At 44.1% G+C, this 21,922-nt stretch overlaps 1 protein-coding gene across 2 annotated transcripts in view; it reads left to right on the top strand.

The window, feature by feature from the left end:
- Window positions 1-1,541: 1,541 nt before the first annotated feature.
- TENT4B (terminal nucleotidyltransferase 4B) overlaps window positions 1,542-21,922 on the top strand; it is a 42,548-nt gene continuing 22,167 nt past the window's right edge. The window contains exon 1 of one of the 2 annotated variants that reach the window (XM_086469589.1): window positions 1,542-2,091. In XM_086469589.1, the coding sequence (XP_086325715.1) occupies window positions 1,544-2,091 (548 nt within the window). In that variant the 5' untranslated portion in view covers window positions 1,542-1,543. The remainder of the gene's footprint in view (window positions 2,092-21,922) is intronic. The other variant, XM_086469590.1, reaches the window with a different exon arrangement.

Here is a 21,922-nt window from a genome sequence, read left to right as displayed (position 1 = left end):
GGTTTGGAAAATAGGGTTGTTCAGGGTGTTTTTTCTACCATTCCAAGCTGTGCTTGAAGCCCTACCACTTTCCACTTGGCGTTTGATGGTAGTTTTAGGTACAGCTCCTAATTCTCAAAGCAATTAAGTCTGTCAACTCAAAACGCAGGTTTCATCCTACAGCTTCTTGCTGTAGTTGGGTTTCTCTTGGATGATGCAGATCAGACACCCTGTAACACAACAGAGGAGGGCTGAGGACAAAATGTCCTGCTTTGGGACGGGGGGGGAGATGCCAGAAATTTAGTCTCTGGCTGTCATCAGGAAGGGGTGCTGAGGCAACTTCTTTGCAAACTGTCCACCTCATGGAATACGTGCAATTGAAATGCAGCTTTTTAGTTCCAGATCCTCCACCCCCGTCTTCCTAAAGAGAAATCCTTTCCCATGCAATTCTGAAACTACGGGAAGCACTAGGCTCTCCAGCGGGAACCTTTCTAGCTGGTAGTATGTTAAAGATGTTTTAAGCCTGTAAAAAATAAAACTGAACCGGACCAGAACTTGCACTGCAAAATGTTACCGTTTATGGGTTGTGTATGTAATGGTTTTTCCATCTGCAGAAGCGTTGGCTACAACGTACGGCACCTAAGGTGCCTTTTCCTCTCCTTTGGAGCTGAATGAAAGCAGGAGGACCCAGAAGTATCCGTAGCCATCCTAAAAACAGTTATAGGATGGCAGCCGACGGGGTACGAGAGGGGTAACGCGACCGCAGAAGACGCCGCGTACCGCAGCGCGCTGGTGCGGGTACGGCCGCTGCCCTTACCTCACGTACGCAGGCACCCACTCGCCTTACGGTTGACGGGAGCAGCAGCCCTGCAGCGGCGCCGGACACTGCGGCCGCTCGGGCGCCCTCCCCGCCGCCCCAGCCCGCACCTCCCCTCCGGCGGTGCTGCCCCCTGCCGCCCGTCGGGGCCTCTGGCCCCGGCTGCACCTGCCGCCGGCGGGGCCGGGGTAGCTGGGCGGAGGGCTCCCGGCCGAGCGCGGCCCCTCCCTGCCGCAGCCCCGCGCCCCTGAAGCGTAGGGCCGGCGGACTGCCGCCGGCGGGGCTCCCGTCAGCCTGCGCCCCGCGGAGGGCCGGGCCGGTTCTGCCGTGACAGAAGCCGCCGCTCTCGGCCGAGAGCCGCCCGGCCCGGGGGCTCCGTTCCCCAGCGCCCCGGGGCCGGCGCAGCGGCAGAGGCGCGAGGGGAGGCCGCGGCCGGGCCGGGGGCGGCGTGTGACAGGCCGGGGTAGAGGCCGGGGCCCGCCAGCCGCGCCGGCCGCCGCCGTCCTCCCCCCCCCTCCCTCCCCCGCTCCATTGCGCGCGGCCCGTGTGCCGGCGGCCCAGCCGGGCCCCGCCTCGCCGCGCTCGCCAGGAGGGGCGGGGGCTGTGGAGCGACGGCAGCGAGCAGGCAGGCGCGGAGCTGCCCTTCCATAGGAGCCGCCATTAGCGCTGGGACCCGGTGACAGGGTCTCGGCGTCGGCGGCCGGCGCGGCGCGGGGAGCGGAGGCAGCCGGGGTGGGTCCCCGTTTGATGGATCCCCGGATCGCCTGGTTCCAGCCAGAGCAGCTCGGCCCCTCGAACCGCCTGTGGATGCAGATCTGGGAGACCACGCAGGGGGTCCGCAACCTCTACTTCCAGCAGCAGCAGCAGCAGCAGGAGCAGCAGCAGCAGCAGCAGAGCGCCCCCGCCGGGGCCGGCCCGGCCTCCCCGCCCGGCATGTACCGCGCCCCCCGCGCCGACCCCCAGCCCGACTTCCTGCCGCTTGAGAGCGCCAACAACCAGCACAACCGCAGCCACCACCAGGCCTCGCCGCCCCCGGGGGCCGCCGCCTGGGCCCGGCCCGCACGGGGGGGGCCGCCCGCCGCCGCCGCCGCCGCGGCCGCCAGCAACAAGAGGAAGCGCGACAACAAGGCCAGCACCTTCGGGCTCAACTACAGCCTCCTGCTGGGGCCCCCCGGGCAGGGCCGGGCCCCCGCCCTGGGGGACGAGCCGGCCGCCCGGGCCCAGGCCGGCCTGGCCGAGCCGCTCTACACCGGCACCCCCTGGAAGAAGAGGAACTACAGCCAGGGAGTCGTGGGGTGAGCGGCCGCGGTGCCGGGCCGGAGGGCGGGCGAGGGGGGCGCCGAGCAGCGGCCAGCGCCGGGCCTAGCCCCGACTCCGGCCCGGCCTCCGGAGGAGGCGGGGGCCGGGGCCCTCCCCGCCCCGGGCCCAGCGTGGGGAGTGCCGCCGCACGCCGGGGCCGGGCAGCAGTGGCGGGGCGGCGCGGTGCCGCGCACGGGGCGGCCGCCGAGGTGCGGCGGGAGACGTTGGGCCGCGGCGGCGGGGCGCGGCCCAGGCCCCGGCCGGTGGCGCAGGGTAGCCGGGACGGGTCCGCGGGCCGCCGCTTGCTGCTGGCGCGGGGAGACGGGGGCAGCGGGTGCCGGGCCGCTGCCCCGGCTGTCAGTGCCCGGCGGGGCAGCCTGTCGGATGCCGTGGCGCTGAGCGTCCTGCCCTCCAGGGCGAGCGGCTTCGGGCCGGGCTGCGCGGCCGGGGCGGCGACTCCTCGAGGAGGGCGAAATAAACGCGATTGGCGGCGGCGGGGGGCAGCGCCTGCCGTGGACGCCCGTGTGCATGCTGACGGTGCGGGCACGCCGATCCGCGGGGGACGGGAGCTCCTCGCAGGGTCTTCTGCTGTCACCGTGTGTGCCCGTAGGGCGTGTTACACGCTCCTCGCCGGGTAGCGCGCCTTGCTCCTTAAGCACAGGTGTTCCCCTGTCACCCTGCTGTGCCCTTTGCGGTCATTCTGTGGGATTTTGTTGTTGTTGTCCAGTACCGTTGCTGCTCACGCACATGCTGCGGGGCTGGATGAGGTGCTTGCTCGGCTGCCGCTCAGGGTGGCTGGGCTGGGGGAGGAAGGAGGACAGCAGGCACCACGCTTCGGCTGTGCGGGTCCTGCACGCTGCCCTCCGCAGCCGCTGTCGAGCATGCTTATGAAGCTTTGTGCTACATGTGGAACAAATGCGTAGCAGGGACTATAGCTTAAAAAATAATAATCTGCTGCTGCTAAAAGAAAGTGCATAGAGTAGATAATTACACAGGGAGCGTGTTTTCTGAGATCTGACAGATAAGGTTTGCACATGTGCTGCCACCTGCTCCCAGAAATAAACTTGCGTGCACGTATGGAGCGTTATGGATTCCAGCATGGGATTATTAATGGTTTTCATGCATCTCTGACTGTGGAATGTATGTGCTGGTTGGAGTACTTTGCCTGTAGTGTTTTTGCATTAGCTTGGGTCTCATCGCTTGGCATTACACGAACCCACAAGAGATTGAGGCAGGCAAACATCTATCTTCTATTTACCTGAAAACTATCTTGAGCCGTTCCTCCCCCGTTTTTTTAAACACGGGGATGTCTTTTGATATGGCTGATGCCCTGGATGAAAGCTATTTGATAACTTCTGTGGCTTTTTTTTTTGTTTTTTTAAGCTCATGCTTTTCAAAATATAACCTTTGCCTTCACCCACAGCACACCCCTCCTCCTCATGGCAAGAGTACACTGACGTGTGTTTGACTTGTTAAGTATGGATTTCTGGTGTGGTGTATGCAGGTGTAATACTCTTTCCAGTCCTGCCCATTTACAAAACAAGTCTGGCTTGGTTCCAGGGTTCAGGTGGCAGAGGTGCATAGTGACAGTCGGAGGCCTGGAAGAGCTCATTTTAGAAATCAATAACGATTTGGGTACGTCAGGTTTTGTGTGCCCAACTTGTACCTAAGGGTCCTTCATCCCCCTCCCACGGGGAAGCGTTGATCTCCTTGCTATTGCTACCGAATTGCTGTTCGGTAAGATTTGTCAAAATGACTATTCAGACTTGCTGGTCGCTTTGGAAAACAAACTCTTACTGCCTCTGACTCCCTGTTTTCTTGCCAGCTCCTATGTTACCTTTACAGCTGGGATTATAATAAAATGGCACTGTAGAAGTGTGCTGTTTTAAGTTCTGTAGTCACTATACGTTGGAACCTACCATAACTTTCTTTGCATGGCTTAAAAGTAACATGTGCAAAACATACCAAGTACTGGATTTTTGTAAGTTAGTTTTTGGACTCTGTTTATCTTCTAGCTTATCACTTATTTACTTGAAGGTCGAGGAGCATTTTTAGAAGTGCTTCTCTCTGTCTTGTAAATCCGTAAACCCTTTCCCTGTATTGAAGATACGGGGTGGGGTGGTGGGTGTGAGCTTAAGCAAGAGATTAATAATAATAATAACAACAACAACAATTCCTCTACAAAAGTATTCAAGGTGGTGTCTGTTGCTAGAGTAGAATTTTAGTTGAATCAGTTTCAAATTCGCAAGTGGAAGCACATTGTGGACTTTTTTTTTTTTAAGTAGTATCAAACAATACTGTAATATGTTGCTCTGCATTTGGCTTGACTGTCTGATTTCTGGCATATGTTTACATGATGCTGAGATTCTGTGTTAGCTGTTTCCTTTTTTTTCAAAGCAGAGTAAGGTAGAGTGTCTCTAGGATACACCACTACATTGCTTTTCCTAAATTACAGAAGTGAGTGGTGTTTGCTTCTAAAAAGTTATTTATTCCAAGGGTATTTAGATGCAGTTGACTAGCAAATCTTGAATGAAAAATTGTGAAGATAATTTCTAGAAGGAGCTGGAGCCTCTTGGGAAAGCAGAGAAAATGTGTAGGTCTTGTGAAGGTTGCAGTGTGACCAACTGGCTGCTGGCAAGGCCACATGAAGCTTCCCATGAACTGCCTGCGGTGTGCACTCAGGCGCTGCCATCGCTCCCGCATCTGGTTTGGTTCTTGAGACACCAGACAGTAATGGTGGATAGAGAGGTTTGTAACCTAGCAAATGAGGTTGCTGCTAAAGTAAATATTTTAAATTATTTTCGACATGAATTCCCAAATTTGTGTTGATTAGTTCTAACAGTTACTGGGGAAAAAAGATACCCGCAGTTCTATTGCAGCATTACTTGTGTGTTAACAGATACCTTTTCTTTCCCTGATTGTTTTGTTGCAAATTGTGAAAAAATAGTAAAGGCTCTCAACACTTTTCCTATATACCGTCCTGTAATTTTGTTCAGCTAATCACTTTAAATTTTTAGTCTTTTGAATACCACAGTGTTGTGGAGCAGTCCCATTTTCAGAAAGATTAGGCCTGACTTGGTAGCAAACACAGTTGAAAGCTGACATGTGGCAGTCGTATTTCCAGTGCAAGGATGTCACTTGTGTGTATGGCTGTGCAAAACCAGTTCTGAATACACAATTGTATTGATCAGCTGACTGGAAAAACAGTCCAATAATTTTTAGCTAGTTGGACAGTTTATGTAAACTCATAACAGCATGTAACTAGCTGTCTAAAGATTTGTGTAGGGTAAACATGTTGAAATAGTAGAGATTTTGTCTAAAAGCTAAGTAGCTGTTCAGTCAAATCTTTCGAGTTTTTCTTTCCAGTTTTTTATTTTTATTGAGAAACATACTTTCCTAGTTAATACTATTTATATATACAAAGAGATAACCAAATAATTAAAAAATAAACCACAACAGTGTTGGTTTTTTATGTCAAGATAGATTTCTTACAATGTGTGCACGATATTTGCCAGCTTTCACCAATGCTGAAATACTGACATTCAACATGTGGCCAGTTTTTACTCCCACAGAGTTAATACTGCTATTGTATACATCGTATTCTGGCCTATCTTTAATATTTTCCCTTATTCTAAGTGTTCAGACTTGCAGACTGACGTCCTCTGGGGACTTTGTCAACAGACAGTAGTGCTAAAAAGATCAGATAATGCAGAAAATGAAGAAAAAGTTTTACAGCATGTGTATGATGTTATCATTGACTTACCATGTAACATACCTTTAAATAGCTTGATTGGATTTGCCTTGACAGGGTACTTAGCAGTAAAACTCAGGGATGTAGAAAGATGTGTGGGTTGGGATTTTGGAGGGGATCCTGTGGGTTGTGTGTCCCAAGGGCAACAGTAAATAATATTAGTAGTGTCACAATTAAGAAGGAAGAAAAAGTATTTGGGATACTGAAATGGCTGTTCTATACCTTTCACTGTTTAGATTGAGCCTAGCTAAAAGGTGACACAAGAAGAACTGCTTAAGCCAGAAGCCTTAAGTGTAACAAAACCCAGAAATAAAGACTTGCGTGTGAGTTTCGCCTGTCATCTTGTACGTTTCTGTGATTCCTGTGCCAAAGGAAAGAGTCCATTTCATACATAGTTCCCAGGTAGGACATGTGGATTTCAGACTCTGTAGGGAGCTGGTTGGTTTTCATAGGAATCTGCAGCTGAAGGCAAGAACCCAATTAATGTGTGAGTTTATGGAGGAAAATCTGTCATGTGTACTCCTGAGGAAGAACCTGGGTTTAAATAGAAAACAGTGCATTTTGAAATACTGAATGCACACTGTTTTGAAGTACTGAGGGAAACTTTGCCATGAAAGGGAGAGAATCCTGTGACCCCCCCGGAGGAGGCGTGTGTGCATGGACAGGCACACACTCGCAGGCTGCTGAATTGTTGGCACGGAATTGAGCAGGCTTCAGCTTATTTGATATAAGGGTTCGCAGCATGTTGCCCAGGATTACAGAGGACACCAAGAAATAAAGTCATAGCTACTTTAGGAAGAAAATAGCTTAAAGCCATACGTCTTTGCTATAGAAATTCTATTATGATTTTTTTCATGTGAAGTTTGTCAGCTTCTTAGATCTTTTAATCTCTTTTTTGAAAGAAGCTAGGTGCGTTAAGGCAGGCGCAAGCTCATTCTCCGCAGGCTTTGAGCTGACCAGAGGATGTGTAGCTACAGTAGTGCAACTGTCTGCCTGAGATAACCTACACCATGTCTCTTCAGCTCTTACTTGCTGAGGCCCTTGCATGGTATGAGCCATAGTAGCATGACTTCTGCATGGGTTGGAGCATGAGCAGAAAGAGCTGGGTGTAGTGTGAGCAGAGCAAGTGTATGTACCTGCCGCCAAACGTCTAGGCAGACTGAATAGCTAGCTTGGGGAAATCTGACAAAATCCTAATCAGTTGTGTGGTTTTTCATGTGTCCTCTTTAAGTGCTTCAATCAAAGGTATGGGTGGCGCTTGATTTGCTGTTGCATTACTCAGTATTTACAAATGCTTCACATAAGTGAAACAAGCACTTTAGTGCACAGACTTCTGACTGCTGGTGAAATAACAAGGTGCGTGCATGACTTCTTAATGTATCTTCTGTTAGAGTAGTTGCATGCATTTTGGATTTAGTGAAGGCATGTATGTTAAAACATAGGTTGCAGTTGAATTCACCATGTACATCATGTGTAAAAATGAATTATTCAGGAAGAAGTCATAGACACAAGTCTACGTGCTTCCCAGAAAGCCTCTTAGAAGAGTACTCTGATCTCACTCTGTAGCTGTGTATGTAAGCTGTAAGGTGGAAGTGCAAGGATGTGACTCGAGTGCAAATCCTTTTCTTGTATCCATCTGATAAGATGTTTGTATCCATCTGATAAGATCTACCGTTGCTCTCATCCCGAGTCATGCCACAGCGCAGTTCTGTCAGGCCCCTTGTGACAGCTTGTGCAGCTCTTGAAGGGGGTCATCTGGATTTTATGGAAGTGAAATCAGATATTTTCCCACAGCCTCCCATAGTAAGAAATTACTTCTTTTGGAGGGGTTAGGAGAGAGAAACAAGTTTACTATGGGATGAAGATGTTGGACTACAGGCAGTTTGACGAAACATTTAGGAAATACACTGTAAATATTATATAACAGCATTGTTTGAACTTGCAGAATTTTGGAATGATGCCAACATTTTGGCATGTTTTGTTTAAACAATTTAAGGAGGACTTCAGAGGCCTGCTGGTTTCTACACGTGCAAGGGAACAGCATGTGAATGTATTCTTGTGGACTGTTTTGTTTTCTCCAATTCTTATCTTTTGTTTGGGACTTGGACACCTATTAACCTTGGAGTGGCTATATAAGGAACAGAAGTTTGGCAGACTTTTTTTGGTAGATAGAGGCGTGTATATTAAGTAATAGGAAGAGTATGTCATTCCCTCTTAGAATCATAGAACAGTTTCGGTTGGAAGAGACCTTCAAGATTGTCAAGTCCAACCTTTGTCCTCGCTCTGTCAACATTACTGAGAGCCAATAAGTGTTTTCTGTAGCAGTATGCATTTGAAAAAAGATCTGTTTACCCTGAATCTTTAATAAAGTTATATTAGACTGTGTTGGGGTTGTAGCTCTAATTTTTTAATTGGCAAACTGTTAGTATAAGGTCAACTTCAGGAAGCCTGAGATCATATTGTTGGTCCTAGGGAACACAAATAGATGGAGACCGGTATCGTGAAAGCATATTATTGTTCTTTTTTCTGCTTAATTTTTTTTTTTTTTAACCATCTTGTGTTTTACTTTGCTCCTGGGCAGTTTCTATTCACTTTTTTAAAATTGGAGTATGAGGTCTGTTTTTTACCTTAGGAATTTGCAAAACTTTTGAAATGCAGTTTTGAGAAGTTGTGTACATAACTTTACTGTCAAAATAGGCAATAATGTAAATACTTCATATTTCCTTTTATTGACCTTATAATACGGTGTTTCCGAATACATCTCTGAATATGGGGTATGTGCTCCCAAAATAGCACATGTGCCAAAATTTAAGAGATGGCTGTTGCTTCAAAGTTTTTTGATTATATTGCATGTGATGTAAAACAGTGGTTCCTACGCACTTTGCTGGATGTCATAACTGGCAGCAGTAGCAGCCTAGAGCCAGCTCAGGTGTTGTGTTCAGAGGTGTGTGTGCTGATAGTGATACAGCAACACAAGCAGAGCAAATCTTGCATAATAGGTATTAGAAGCAATTTTTTGTTGTTGTTGTTGCTGTTCTTAGTGAGCAGTTGGCATGCTAATTCGTTATTTGAACATGCTGAGATTTCTTAAATTATGAGCATTCATCTTTTTGAATTATGTTTTTGGATGAACTGCTGAAGAGTGCTCAAGATGTCGGTCATATTTGAATACCACTTTCTGTCCTTTTGCCTAGAAATTGAGGCTAAAGAAAATATTCCTATAAGCAAGAAAAAAGAGAGGAAAACTAGTGAACTGGATGCAGGCTTCAGATATTTTTCCTAGGCTACTAATAGCTTTACAGACGGTGCAATTTGAACTTTAATCATTTTGTAACTTTAACCTACAATAGATGACACAGCAGGAATTTTTCCAGGAATACTATGAATTATGGTGTCAAAGCAAGAGATAGATGTGGATCGAGGCAGCAGAGCTTTTGTTTGTGAGTTTGTACAAAAGCCTCTTCTACAGGTCTCTAGAGCCTGTTTGAATCTGAAATTCAATAACTTTGCATTGGTGATACTTATGTCTTGTGTCATGATCATGCATTGATTTTGCTGCATTCAGTATAGGTCTTTTGATACTAGCTGTCCCTGATGGTTATCTTTCTGACCCTTAAAGCTGTGTCACAAGATTTGTGTGAGACTGAGCAGCACAGCCCATGAGCTGGTTCTGTACCATAGCCGCCTCCGGGGCCACCAAATGCCAAGGATGGGTCACAGGTTGGAGGCAGCTGCTCCAGGGCAGTTCTAGCTCATCAGCTCAGTGTGAGGATGAACTGGATGCATGAGTGGGTCTGAGGGTGTCTTATGCTGGTACATCAGCAACATCTGTTAATTTTCTTCCTCCTGTGGTGACAATTAAGATTATTTGGCAGCCCTCATTCCAGATCAGCCTCTCTGACAGTCTCGTAATGTCCTCCATGGCATCAGAATTACATCTGAATTATTCAAAAGTGGTGTGCAGCTAAAGAGGCACAGTCTTGCTTGAGAAGGCTTTACCATGTGGAATTCACCATCACTGTACTGTATTGCATACATCTTGCAAATTTTTTTTTTTGCATTGCATTTTACAGGATTTTACTGGAAAACAATGATAGCAGAAGCTCAAATAAGCAGAGGCGTAGGGTCAAAGTAACTGCACATCTCCACTCTTCCATCTTGTCAGAATGATTTGTTAGGGGGGAAATAGCCAACACTACATGGAAAATGTTGGACAGCATGGAGTGTTGTGATTCTGTAAGTAATGGGATGTAACAATGGGCAAATGCAAGCGTTAAAGTCCTTTAGAAACTTCCAAATCGGGGAAATGAGGGTAGTAGAGGAAGAGGTGTGTAGGTGAGTAGGAGCATTGGCTTAATGTCTTCACTCAGTGTAGATTTAAGTACATACATATAGTGTCACATGCTTTCTTACAATTACTTTGTTTATGGACCCAGTAAAATCTGAAAGAACTTACATTAACCTGTCACAAATGTCAAGTATAGATAAGCCCTTAATATAATGTCATGCTGTAATTAGAGTAAGAATACTACTAAAATACAGCGTGCAGGAATATCTTGCTGTAGCCTGATGGCTAAGGTGTTGATCTTACTGTTATGTGACAAAGTGTAGTCTGAAGGTAGCGAGTCCTGAATCAAAGCTTGTTGACCTTGTGTGACCTCTAGATGTTGTGATTGATGTAGACTAAGGAAGTGTGGTAACATAACTTTCTTCTCTCCTTAAGTTTTGCCTCACTGTGTTAACTTTAGAGCTATTCACTTCCTCTGTTACTTTAGGAACAGCTGATATTTTCCTACGCATTACAAAAAGCAAGAGGTTTTTTTGTTCTGATTTTGAGGGGGGGGGATGGTCACGAAAAACATATTCCTTTATATGCATTTACATTCCTCCCTCTTCTCCCTCAGTGAGATTTTTAGCTTTAATCTAAAATGAGTATGCATATAGTTTTTTGAAAATTTGTGTGTTTTACTCTGGACTTCTGCCTTGCACAATGGCTTTGTCTGTTATATATTCAGAGGTACTGCTGGTCTGCAAGCTTTCCATAACCGTCAGTTAAAGTATTGAGTTAAACATGGTGCAGTGAAGGAACTACCTTAATCTGAATGATGATAATGATTGCAAATTACAGAGTCTTCGGTTAATATTGAGCCAGGCTGGAAAAAAAAAAAAAAGTCCTGATAGTTTTTATTCCATTTGTGTTTTGTTATGTCACACTGTTCTTCAGTTGGGTGATTCAGCTCAGGTGCTTGAGGATCTTCTATTTACTTAGCCTTCTGGTTGTGCTTTGGACTTGGTGTCTTAGAGTATTCTCATTCATCATTTCCTTGTAGTAGTCATACTTGGTAGGTACTTGCAGAAGAAAATTTTCATGTTGATTTTTGCCTTGAAGAGCTAGTTCATTTGTGCTAAGCAGCTTCTTTACCTGTACCTCTGCTTCCAGCATCAGATGGAAGAGGAGTTTGCCTTGTCAAGCTGTTGAATTTCTTCTTAAGAGATAGTTTTTGAGGTTAAGCAGAAAGGGCAATACAGTCTTGCTTTTGTTGCTGTCTTGTAATTACATTATACATCAGCTGCAACCATTTTCTTAGCTAAAATCTATATAAATTTGAATTAACGAATGATCTTCTGAAGCTACTCTTGTGGCAACTTGGCCAGATGTGACAGGTCATATACAGGTGGTAAAAGATAATGTTTCAGTGACAGTAAGTAGCAGTGTCAGCTCCCGGCGTGACAGCACCTTGGAGCAAACTAAGAGAATAACTGTGTAATAACAAAACTTCCTCTCTTATTTCTTGTATAATGTGGTATTTGCCTGTAGGCATCAAGTCACTGAACATTATGTGCTGGAATAGTTCACTTCAGGCTTTGCTCCTCTGAAGCATGCCTGCTTCAGGCATGCTGCAACATGCTTTACCTAGTTGCTCTTGATTCAGCAGTTTGCAGAGCTTGCAGCGACCCTCTCACACTTTTCTGATAGCTGGTATCCACTGCTGTGTCTTCTACTCACTTTTTTGGTACACTAGACACATCTGCTAAATCTTCAAATTATTACTGAAATGGCTTTGAGAGAGTGGTTTCAGTGAGTGAGTTGGATGAATCTTGAGTGGGTTTTCAAGAGCTGTGTGCAGCTGCTTGCTCTCTATTTGCCACATTTGTCAGAAGACTGTGCACAAATGTGTTAATGCATAATATGTGGATGACGTGAGGAGGTGTGCCATGCCGAGGATGTCCCGTCCTAGAGTGGGTTCCAGCATTCACCTGTGTGATATTAGGCCTGGGTCAGTTGTGAGGATTTAACTCTCAAACCATTAGAAGTTCATTTTTTTTCACCATATGCTGATTCTTTTGTCCTTATGTCCAAGCAGAACCCAGTAATTGAGGTAGTTGCATGAAATCTTGTATAAGTTGTCTTTCAGCATATATTGGTGTCTCTGAATTTTAAGATTTTGGACTCATGGAAGGTATTTCAGTGAAGTGTTTTCTGGGCTTATATTGGTAGTTTTCTGACAGATGTACTAGCTAAAGTTTCAGGGGAAAGAAGATAAAAAACATGATTTGGTCCACAGGGTTAGTCAGAGACTGGCTTCTCCAGATACTTTGAAGGACAAGACTGGTCACCTACACTGGAGGAGGAAGCATTTCTTCCAGTTACTGACATCAGAGCTCTTGAGTGTGCATCTCTCTCACTGGGCTGATAGAGGTGACATCAGGAAATACTTTTTATGTGATCTGCTTAGGCATTGTCCTTTTTTCACAGTTATTGTTTGCAGCTTTCTAGCCTGGAGTGATAAGCAGAGCAAAAGGAGGCTGGTGACTCCAAAATACTTTGCAGATTGAGTGCTACTGCTTCCAGCCCATGGTTTTTCTGGTACCTGGGCCTCCTGCCTTGCAAGTGGGAGTAGCTAAGCACAACAGAACAAACCAGAGTATGAACAAGTAGTTTCTCTAAGGGAGCATATTACTGCATTGTGAGTCCCAAAATGAATACTGCGTTGTTTAATCTGAACATAGTTCACTGTGCACACCCTTGCTGTAAAGATAACAAATCAGTAAAGTAAAAAGTGACCGGAAACCTTTCTTGTACCTTGCCATGGTATGTGTGATTGCTCCTCCTCCTCCTTCAAAATGCACTATGAGCGTTTGGAACTGAAGAGGGAGAACTACTTCTGGGGTTTCAGTTTTGCCTCGGTATGACAGCAGCGCATCTATACTTGTCGGCTTAACAAAGTGCAGTAACAAGTAATAAATGGGTGATGAGCTGATTCTTAACATGTGCTAAACGGGTAAGTTGGGGTCACTGTCCATTTTGCTTGAAGAATATAAATTTAATATGCAAACTTAAAATCTTGTGGTTGATAGTAAGTGCTAACTTCAGATCTTTTCATAAGAAGTTTTGTATGCTTCTAATACAAGGAGATGCAACCAAAGCAACTTGTGACTCACTTTTATATTCCTTGAATGTTCCAAAATGCTGTGCAAAATTCTCTCCTCTCAAAAAAGCAAGCCGCACAAAACTGTGTGTGTTAGAAAATGTTGGAAAGCTTTAGGAATCTGCATTGACTTTCCAAGTGGCATACTGGCACTTCAGATTTAGTTTGAAAAATGTTGTGCTGGAGCCGAAAAGATTTTAACAAACTGCAACTGTGGCTAGTTATTTGACTTAATATTTTTATGTTAAGTTATTTTAAGTTTCATCTAATGTGTTACTGAAGCAGAGATGTTTAGAGTTTTCTTCTGTTCTTGGTTCTTCTGCCACCTTAGCTAAAAAGCAGGCTTGCTGCACAGATGGACACAAGGTGGCTTTCTGGCGTTAGCACAGTGCAATCTCGGGCGCACGTTACTAATTTGCAGGGACAAGTGTGTAAGTGGTACGGATTTTAAACAGCTTTTTGACTTGGCTTTGACGTGAACAGCATAAGCTTGGGTTTGTGGTCGTGTCCCTTCTTAGGGACTGGTGTGGGCTTATTTGGGATGGATGTTTGAAAGTTTAAACCAACTCCGATGGAAGGAGACAGGGGTTAACAATTACATTGCTCTCCTTCCTTTCATTTAATTAATCTTTCAAGTAAAATCATTTATCAAGAAACAAGAATTTTTGCGAGGCAGAACCCCCTGCATGTGTGAAAGTAAAGGACTTTTCCGCTCTCTTCTGTGTCAGATAACCCTGTTTTGAGCCCTGCATGAGGCTTGCCTGGCTGCATGTCGAGTGACCCACCGCACATGCAGCTGCGTACATGGTGAGAAAGCTCTGTGCTGTGAGTGTTTAGCTCCAATCAGAGTCTTCAGATGGAGATTTTTTTTCCAAGCACACATTATCCAGTGAAGTGCACATCAGCCTGCTGGGAGTGTGTTGGTCTCGCCTCTGCCCAGATAGCAGGCGGTGTCATTTATTGGCAGGTTACAGGTTGTTTGTTTATGTGATAATATTTACTACACTAACAAAATAGTAGCAATATACTAGTGATGTATAAAGAGCCGTCCTGCTAGCCTGGCTTTATGAAGACAAACAGAAAGGTGTATTAGCTGACCTGCTGTATCCCTCTGTTCTGGTTTAATGGTAATACCGCTGGTGATCATTGCAAAACTCATCTGATACACTTGTGGGGTTTTTTTAACTCCCTTCTCCTACCTGTTGTGCTGGTACAGAAGGGGTCAGACCTACTCGCAAGTGTTGTGGGGGTTTGCTGGCTGTAGCTGTTGGTACAATCCTAACAAAAACCCAAACATGCTGTGTTGGGAAAGTTCAGCTAGTATATAGTGCTCATACTGGTAGTTACTTTTACTTCCTGTTATGCTCTTGTTTAAAAAAACCTTATAAACTGTTGCTTGGTCTTTTTGAGTGAGAGCTTTGTAAGCAAAGGGAATTGGCAGGCTGAGGAATTACTAATTCCCCACTATAGGAAATAGATACCTTTAACTTCTCTGTGGTTTTAGCTGTTTGGAAATTTACCTCAAGTTGTAATTACAGGACGTATGAAGTGCATGCTAACAGTTGCACTTTAAAGGCTTTTAAAAGCAGAGATATGTATTTTAAATTATGAGGTTACGAACTGCATAGCTGGTTTGTATATGTAACTGTTCCAACAGACTAATACTTTTCTACAAGTGAGCTAAAGAAAAATCTTGTGGTTGTATTTTATAGGAGATGCTGGAATTACTAGTGTGTTTCAAGATAATTAGATATTACTAGAGTTGAAGCCTTTTTGTCATCATGAAATAAAACAGCTATTTCCCATCTCTGCTCTTCCCACTTTGTTTTTCCTGCACAAAATCTTTATCTCCTGCTTCATCTTGTTCTTTTGTTAGTACTTTTTCTTTCAGCTCAGCTGAGGCAGCAGTTTCTCTTAATTTTTTTTTTTTTCCACTCCCTAGTTAGCAAAACATGTCTTACATTGGCAACCCATTGCCTGGGAGAAGAGAAGCAGCAGACTCTCATAGCACTTGCTTGCAGACAGGGGAAGGAGGGATGATTTGTAGATACTTTCCAGGGAAGAAATAGAAGGCTATTCCCACACATGTAGTGATTCAGCTAGACTGTTTTTATGTACAGTAAGATTTAAAAAAAAAAAAAAAAAAGGCAATGGGAAATAAAGGTACTTCTCAAAACAGTCCAGTTGGCATTTGATGTTTTGCTGGAAATGCTGTAAAAACAGAGAGCAAGACTGAGTATGCATATGACAGGAGTTTAAAAGCCAGTGAATCAGTTGCAGAGTTAGACTTCAGATTGCTTTTTGGTAGGAGTAATTCAAGCATCTGATTTATAATTGAAGTTCAGTAGGACTTTATTTCCTCTTAAAAGACAGATTCCTGTAGGAGAAATTCTAGTACATCTGACTGTATTTTAGGAAGACAAAACACACATTGCGATTTATAAATGGACAAAAAAATGCTCACTTCTACCTTAATAGGAGAAAAGAGTCTCTTACCTTATTTCTTGACTAAAGAATGTGCTTGGGGGTTTTAATTGGAAATAACTTGAAGCAGTTTAAGGAAGATAGCATTCGTCCTGATTGAAGCAAAGGATCTTTAAAAAAAATTTTTTAAATGAAAAGTTGGAGATAATTTAAATAATTAAAAAGAACTTCTTTGTCTGGTGTTTTAACATGTCTTTACTATAAACTTTGGCCATTTTCATAAGCCAGTGCTATTTTAGTGACTTTTTATTATGCAGTTAAACCCATAAGTTAATGTTAAATCCAGAACATAAATAAAAAAAATACATTAATTTGAGGGGTTTGGGGGAATGAGTGTTGGGAGGAGGAAAGCGGGGACTATGCTATACGCTATTTCTAATATTTGCAAAGCATAGAAATCACAGGTCTTGTAATGTAAATTTAGTGGCATCTTTTTTTACTCCACAGCATTTGAAGAAATGTGCATAAGTAGTCCACCATAAATTGTTGAAGTGAACAAACTTATTCCATTCAGAAAAGTGTTGTCAAACTCAGTAGCAAAGTGATTAGATTAATCCTGAAAGACATGAGTCCTGAAAACAGGATCTGAGTTTCTGAACCGTTCACGTATTTGTGGAAAATTTTGCCCTCCCTTGGTCCTAAAAGACATTTTTATGAATTACTCAGCAGACAACAATGGCTAGTCAGAAGGGTCAAGCTGTTCTTCAGTAAATACCGAAAGCTACTCAAATATCCTTTGGTTGCTGGAGGTGGTCTTCTGGATGTAGGTATACCAGTTAGAGGTGTTTCTTCCACTGGCCTCTTCGCCCCTTGCTGTCTGGGTGGAAGTGACTGCTACTGATATCCTCGAGGGGTCCGCTTCGGGCTCCCCGCTACGCTTGGGAGAAGTTGGCTGCCTTAGCTGAACTGATGAAGGTGGTGGGATTTAACTTGGCTAAGTTCGCCTTAGATGGATTAGGGAGGCTTGTGTAATCCTGTTATAACAGACCTTGTTGCTGGGAAGCTGGGGAGTGGTAACAAACACCTGGGCTATAATGGAAGGGGACAGAAATAAATCTTACTTGCCTACCTCTCTCCAAAGTGAAATTCTGCATTTGCATCTTAGGAAACTGTTTATACTGTAGATAACCTGGGTTTTAGTGATGTTTAGTAGTCATATGGCAGTGGAATACCTGTTTTTTCTGTATGTCTGTTTTTAGGTAAACTGTGTAAAGATGGTCTCTGAAGCTGTATTTCAGATGGGTGAACTGAACTGAAGAAAAATGTATGATGACAAAAACCCAGCTCCTTAAGCTTTCCTGGTTTTGTCAGGTTACTAATATGGACGTCTTTTGGGATGTTTCATTTTAAAGCTCTCATAGGGCATATGTGGCTCAAAATATGGTTAGTATGTGACCTATAATATATTGATATGGTTCAGTAACTAAGGATATAAAAAGTGATGGTCAAAGTCTCCAAGGCATTTGAAAATTGTTTGCTTTATTATGCACTATTTTATTTTCTTATGAGGGCTGATATATCAGTCACATGAAACTTAACTGCTTATTAAATCACCTGCAGATGCAGTTAGCTGTTTTTTCAATAGCTTAAACCAGCAAATATTAAAAGAATTTGTCTGCTGCAGAGACCCAGATGTTAGGGGGAGGACCTCAGCAGATGCTTCATACTTAGAGTTCCCTTCACTAATCAATTGTTTGATTTTGCTTGAATTTGTAGGTGTGAAAAGAATTTATGATCTTTATAGTGTCTGCTGCTGTTCCTTTTTCATTAGTCAACACAGGTAGATGGTAATAGTAGTCTAGAAATTATTTTATTAAGCTGCTGGGAGATTAATGTTAAAATTGAAAGTTAATTTGGGAAGCTGTTGGATTCCCCATCTTGTAGAGTGTCAATATTGCTTTTAAAATAAATATTAAAAAAAACCCGATAAATACAATTGTGAGGGGAAGAGGGAGGATTGGGCTCTCTGTCTTTCCTTTACCTTTCCTTAGTTACATTTCTGTTCAAAACCACTTCAGGACCAAGTAGGTCACAGATGGAAGAGGGAAAAGCTTTGTTTAGTTCATGAAACTTCCAAAGGATCAGAATTTCCTGCCATAATTCATTGTTTTTTTACAGTTGCAAAAACAGTACCATCTTTTTCTTAGTAAAACACCTTGGGAAACTTCAAACCTAAGTTCTTCTCTCTTCTCCTGTGCAATGCTAGCTTTTCTCTTGGGAGTGGAGGGGCGGGGTGGATGCAGTTAGGACTCTTAAGTATTGATGCTTTCAAGAAGCTAAAATACCTCAGGTTCCTCCTTCACATTCTTCCCCAAAGACAATTATAAACCTGAAATTCTACAAAATTTCTTTGTTGCCATTGATTTTTTTTTTTTTTTTCTTTCAGAGGAGACTTAAAATGGTAGGGGCAACTAAACACTGTCCTATAGGAATTACTCGTCCAAAGAAAATTCAGATACAAAAGGCTTAGTTAGTGCTACCAGGGTACACTGCAAATATCCCATCCAATGTATAAAATCAATATACTCTTTAAATCAGAAGTGATTCATCTTAAAGCGCAGAGTTTGGGAAGGCAAAAGTAATTGTGTGTTCATTGCTTAATTCTGCCCACTGTCTGCAGGCATTCTAAATAATTTAATTTTCATCATTCTGAAAATGAAGCTTCTTTCACAAAATCCTGCCAAAGAATAAATTGTAGTGCAAAAGCACTGTACCTTTTTTTTTGCATATGGTTAATATCTATTGGTTTAAATTATCCTCAGTGGTGTTGCAACTAGCATTTTCTGTGCAGAAGAATATATATGCCCAAGGCAGAGGAGGCTCTTTGAGGTGTATGAGTGGAATTTTTAACCCAGTCGTTTTCAGCCCTTGGAACAAAAGCTATGGGTAACACCCTGATGAGAGAAATTAGAACATGCATGCCTGCATAATTTCCTCTGAAATGAAGACTGAAGAAGAGCCAGAGGAGAATGGAAGTATAACACAATTCCAGAACGACAAAAGCAGAAAATTTTTCAATTTAAACTTACTACTCTGGTTAGTGTAATACTGCATGTTGGCACACAAAGGCCACACTTGACAGCTATCCTATGATTGAACAAACCAGTCAGAATTATCTTTATCTCATTGGTTGCTCTGCTTAGCAGGACTGTGCTCTACTTCTCGAGGCAGGCAGGGAAGGTCCAGGGTATGGTCCTACTCAGGGCAGCTGGTGGTCTGGCTGGCAAACACTGGGCGTTGGTTGTGTTGAGCTGGTGTCCCCCAAGCTGCCAAAATCTGTGAGCACAGATTTAGTCTGCTTCAGGATCCTAGTGCAGAGAAGTGGTGGTGTGCTATCTCCAGGTACGTTTCATAGAGTGAAATGCCTCCCAGTATCACTGTTGGTTCCAGTTCTCGGCCTACAGCAGTAGCAAGTTGTGCTGCTTTTTGAGAGCAATCCTGAAGAGAAGGACTTGGAGGTGCTGGTGGATGAAAAACAGAATATGAGCCAGCAATGTGCCCTGGCAGCCCCGAAAGCCAGTGGCATCCTGGGCTGCATCAAAAGAAGTGTGGCCAGCAGGTCGAGGGAGGGGATTCTGCCCCTCTGCTCTGCTCTGGTGAGACCCTACCTGCAGTGCTGCATCCAGCTCTGGAGCCCCCAGTGTAAGAAAGACATGGACCTGCTCGAACGGATCCAGAGGAGGGCCATGAAGATGATCACGGGGCTGGAGCACCTCCCCTATGAGGACAGGCTGAGGGAGTTGGGGTTGTTCAGTCTGGAGAAGAGAAGGCTCTGGGGAGACCTTAGAGCAGCCTCCCAGTACTTATAGGGGGCCTGCAGAATGGTGGGGAGGGACTCTCTATCAGGGAGTGCAGTGATAGGATGAGGGGTAACGGTTTCAAACTGAAAGAGGGGAGATTTAGATTAGATATTAGGAAGAAATTCTTCACTGTGAGGGTGGTGAGGCACTGGCACAGGTTACCCAGAGAAGGTGTGGATGCCCCCCCCCACCATCAGTGTTCAAGGCCAGGTTGGATGGGGCTTTGAGCAACCTGGTCTAGTGGAAGGTGTCCCTGCCCCTGGCAGGAGAGTTGGAACTAGATGGTCTTTAAGGTCCCTTCCAACCCAAACCATCCTGTGATTCTGTGTGTCAGGTAACTGAGGTAACTGAAATGTATGATCAAGTGTATGTGCTTGTTCACGTGTCTGTCTGTGTGCATATAAAACAGAAATAACATTTTGTTCATACGTGATTAGTTTTTAATTGATTGCCAGGGGTGCAGTAAGATTCATATTCCAGAATAACGACGTCTTGGATATGTGCACACTGATTTGAGAATCCTGACTTGCACATTCAAAGCCCACAACTTGTGCTACAAAATGAAGTCTGATCAAACTAAGAGAGAAATGTAATGCACTGTGTTCCATAATACTTGCATCTGCACAAAAAGCTGCAGCTTTTCAACTAAGTGGCTTGAGTCTAGCAGACTTGGGTTCCTCATGATGCATTTCAGTGATGTTACAGTGGGAAGTCCTTCTTGTGATTACAGCACTTGCAGCCATAATTTATTTTTTAATGACATATCGCTCTCTCTGACAGGTAAACATAACAGACGCTGTAATCCACTAAAGCTCTTCTCTTCTCTATAATTCAGTTCTGTCTGTGAAATTCTGATGGAATTGGCTTACAAGGGTTGAAAGCAGGGTGTGATGCAGCTCGTACTTTGTTTTAAAACATACTCAGAGGAAGTGTAAAAGACCTTTATTTTTCTTTTCCCCGTGTGTTAAGACTTCCTGAAGTACAGGACAAAGACCCACTTGTTTGCTGCTATTTACTGTAATAAAACCAGTAAATGCTTCTATGCATTGCAGAGAACTCTCTCCATGCATCCTAAGTAGGTCTTGAGTGTCGATGTATGCTTCAGTATGACTGTAAAGCCAAATGAAATATCTCTCCATAGTGAAATCAGGTTTATTAGGGTGATTTCCTTCTAAAAACAAGCCTCCTTTTAAGTACTTTTATCTAAAATAACTAATGAATGTAATGGCATTAAATAATAGAATACTGTTATGATGCCAAAAATAACTTCTTGGTCTCTTTGATCTTCATTTTGGCTAAAGATATAAAATTCCTCTAGAGACTCTTGTAAACAGACTCTATTAATCCAAATAAATTGTTTTGAGAAACAGTGACTATAATAGATGTTGATTAAGACAGTGAATAACCTTGAGTTTTCATTTTCAATACGGCTTGAGTTAACTCCATGCTAACTGAAGTCACACTTCTAAGTTGTGTTGTACTGCTCCGAAATCTGCATGTGGCTACTTCTGTTTGTCTTGGCTTTAATTAATCATGCCCGTATTTCTTGGCAGCAGCCATTATTGGGCAGGGAAGTACAGTTCCAGGTGTAGTGTTGAGCCTTTACAGCTTCTGCCTGCCTTCTGCATACTGTGGCTCTGTGCAGCGTAGGCGGTCCTAGCAGCATGGGGTCTTGCAGTAGATGAAACGCAGATATGTCTGTAGTATTTCCAACTAGTGTGCTGATGGGAACTTTCTCGAGCAGTCTTTAAGCCTTTCTTCTATCATTGAAAAAGTTATTTTTTTTTTTCTACATCTGCATTATTTAGTAATGTTCAGTGCATGTGTAATGTAAATTTATGTGTGTTTGCATGCTGCTTAATTTTTTGTTTTATCATAAAGCTTTACATGACTACCTAAGAATAAGAAGGATCCCGTGTAAAGAGATGCAGACATATGTTATTTATGTTTAGAAAATAGAAATACATCTGATTCTGACAACATTATTGTATGTGCTTCTAAAGAATGCACCAATTGATATAATTATCTCGATTAAGAGTGTCAGTGGAGTTAATAAAGAGCAGTGCCCTGAGAACTGCAGCGTATATGGCTTGGCCCTTTGTGTGCTTCGGGGACCTCATTTCTGATTACCTTGTTCTTTCAGAGTTCCCTTATGGGGCAGGGGAACAATTAACTCCTGTAAAGCAGAAGCCCAGGAGCAGCTGGGCCCACTAATGATGGGCAGTATGGATTTGTGTTGTGTCATACGTGAATTTCTCTTCAGGGATAATCCCTCGATACTATCCCAGCATGTCTTGTGCCATTAAGTGCTCTGGGACAGCCTGGTGCCGCTCCTCATGGCACGCAGTGCATGCACGCACTC

The sequence above is a fragment of the Leptosomus discolor genome, chromosome 8 (genome assembly GCF_034619465.1).
Source record: "Leptosomus discolor isolate bLepDis1 chromosome 8, bLepDis1.hap2, whole genome shotgun sequence".
Taxonomy (NCBI): domain Eukaryota; kingdom Metazoa; phylum Chordata; class Aves; order Leptosomiformes; family Leptosomidae; genus Leptosomus; species Leptosomus discolor.
This window is presented reverse-complemented; position numbering and strand designations above follow the sequence as displayed.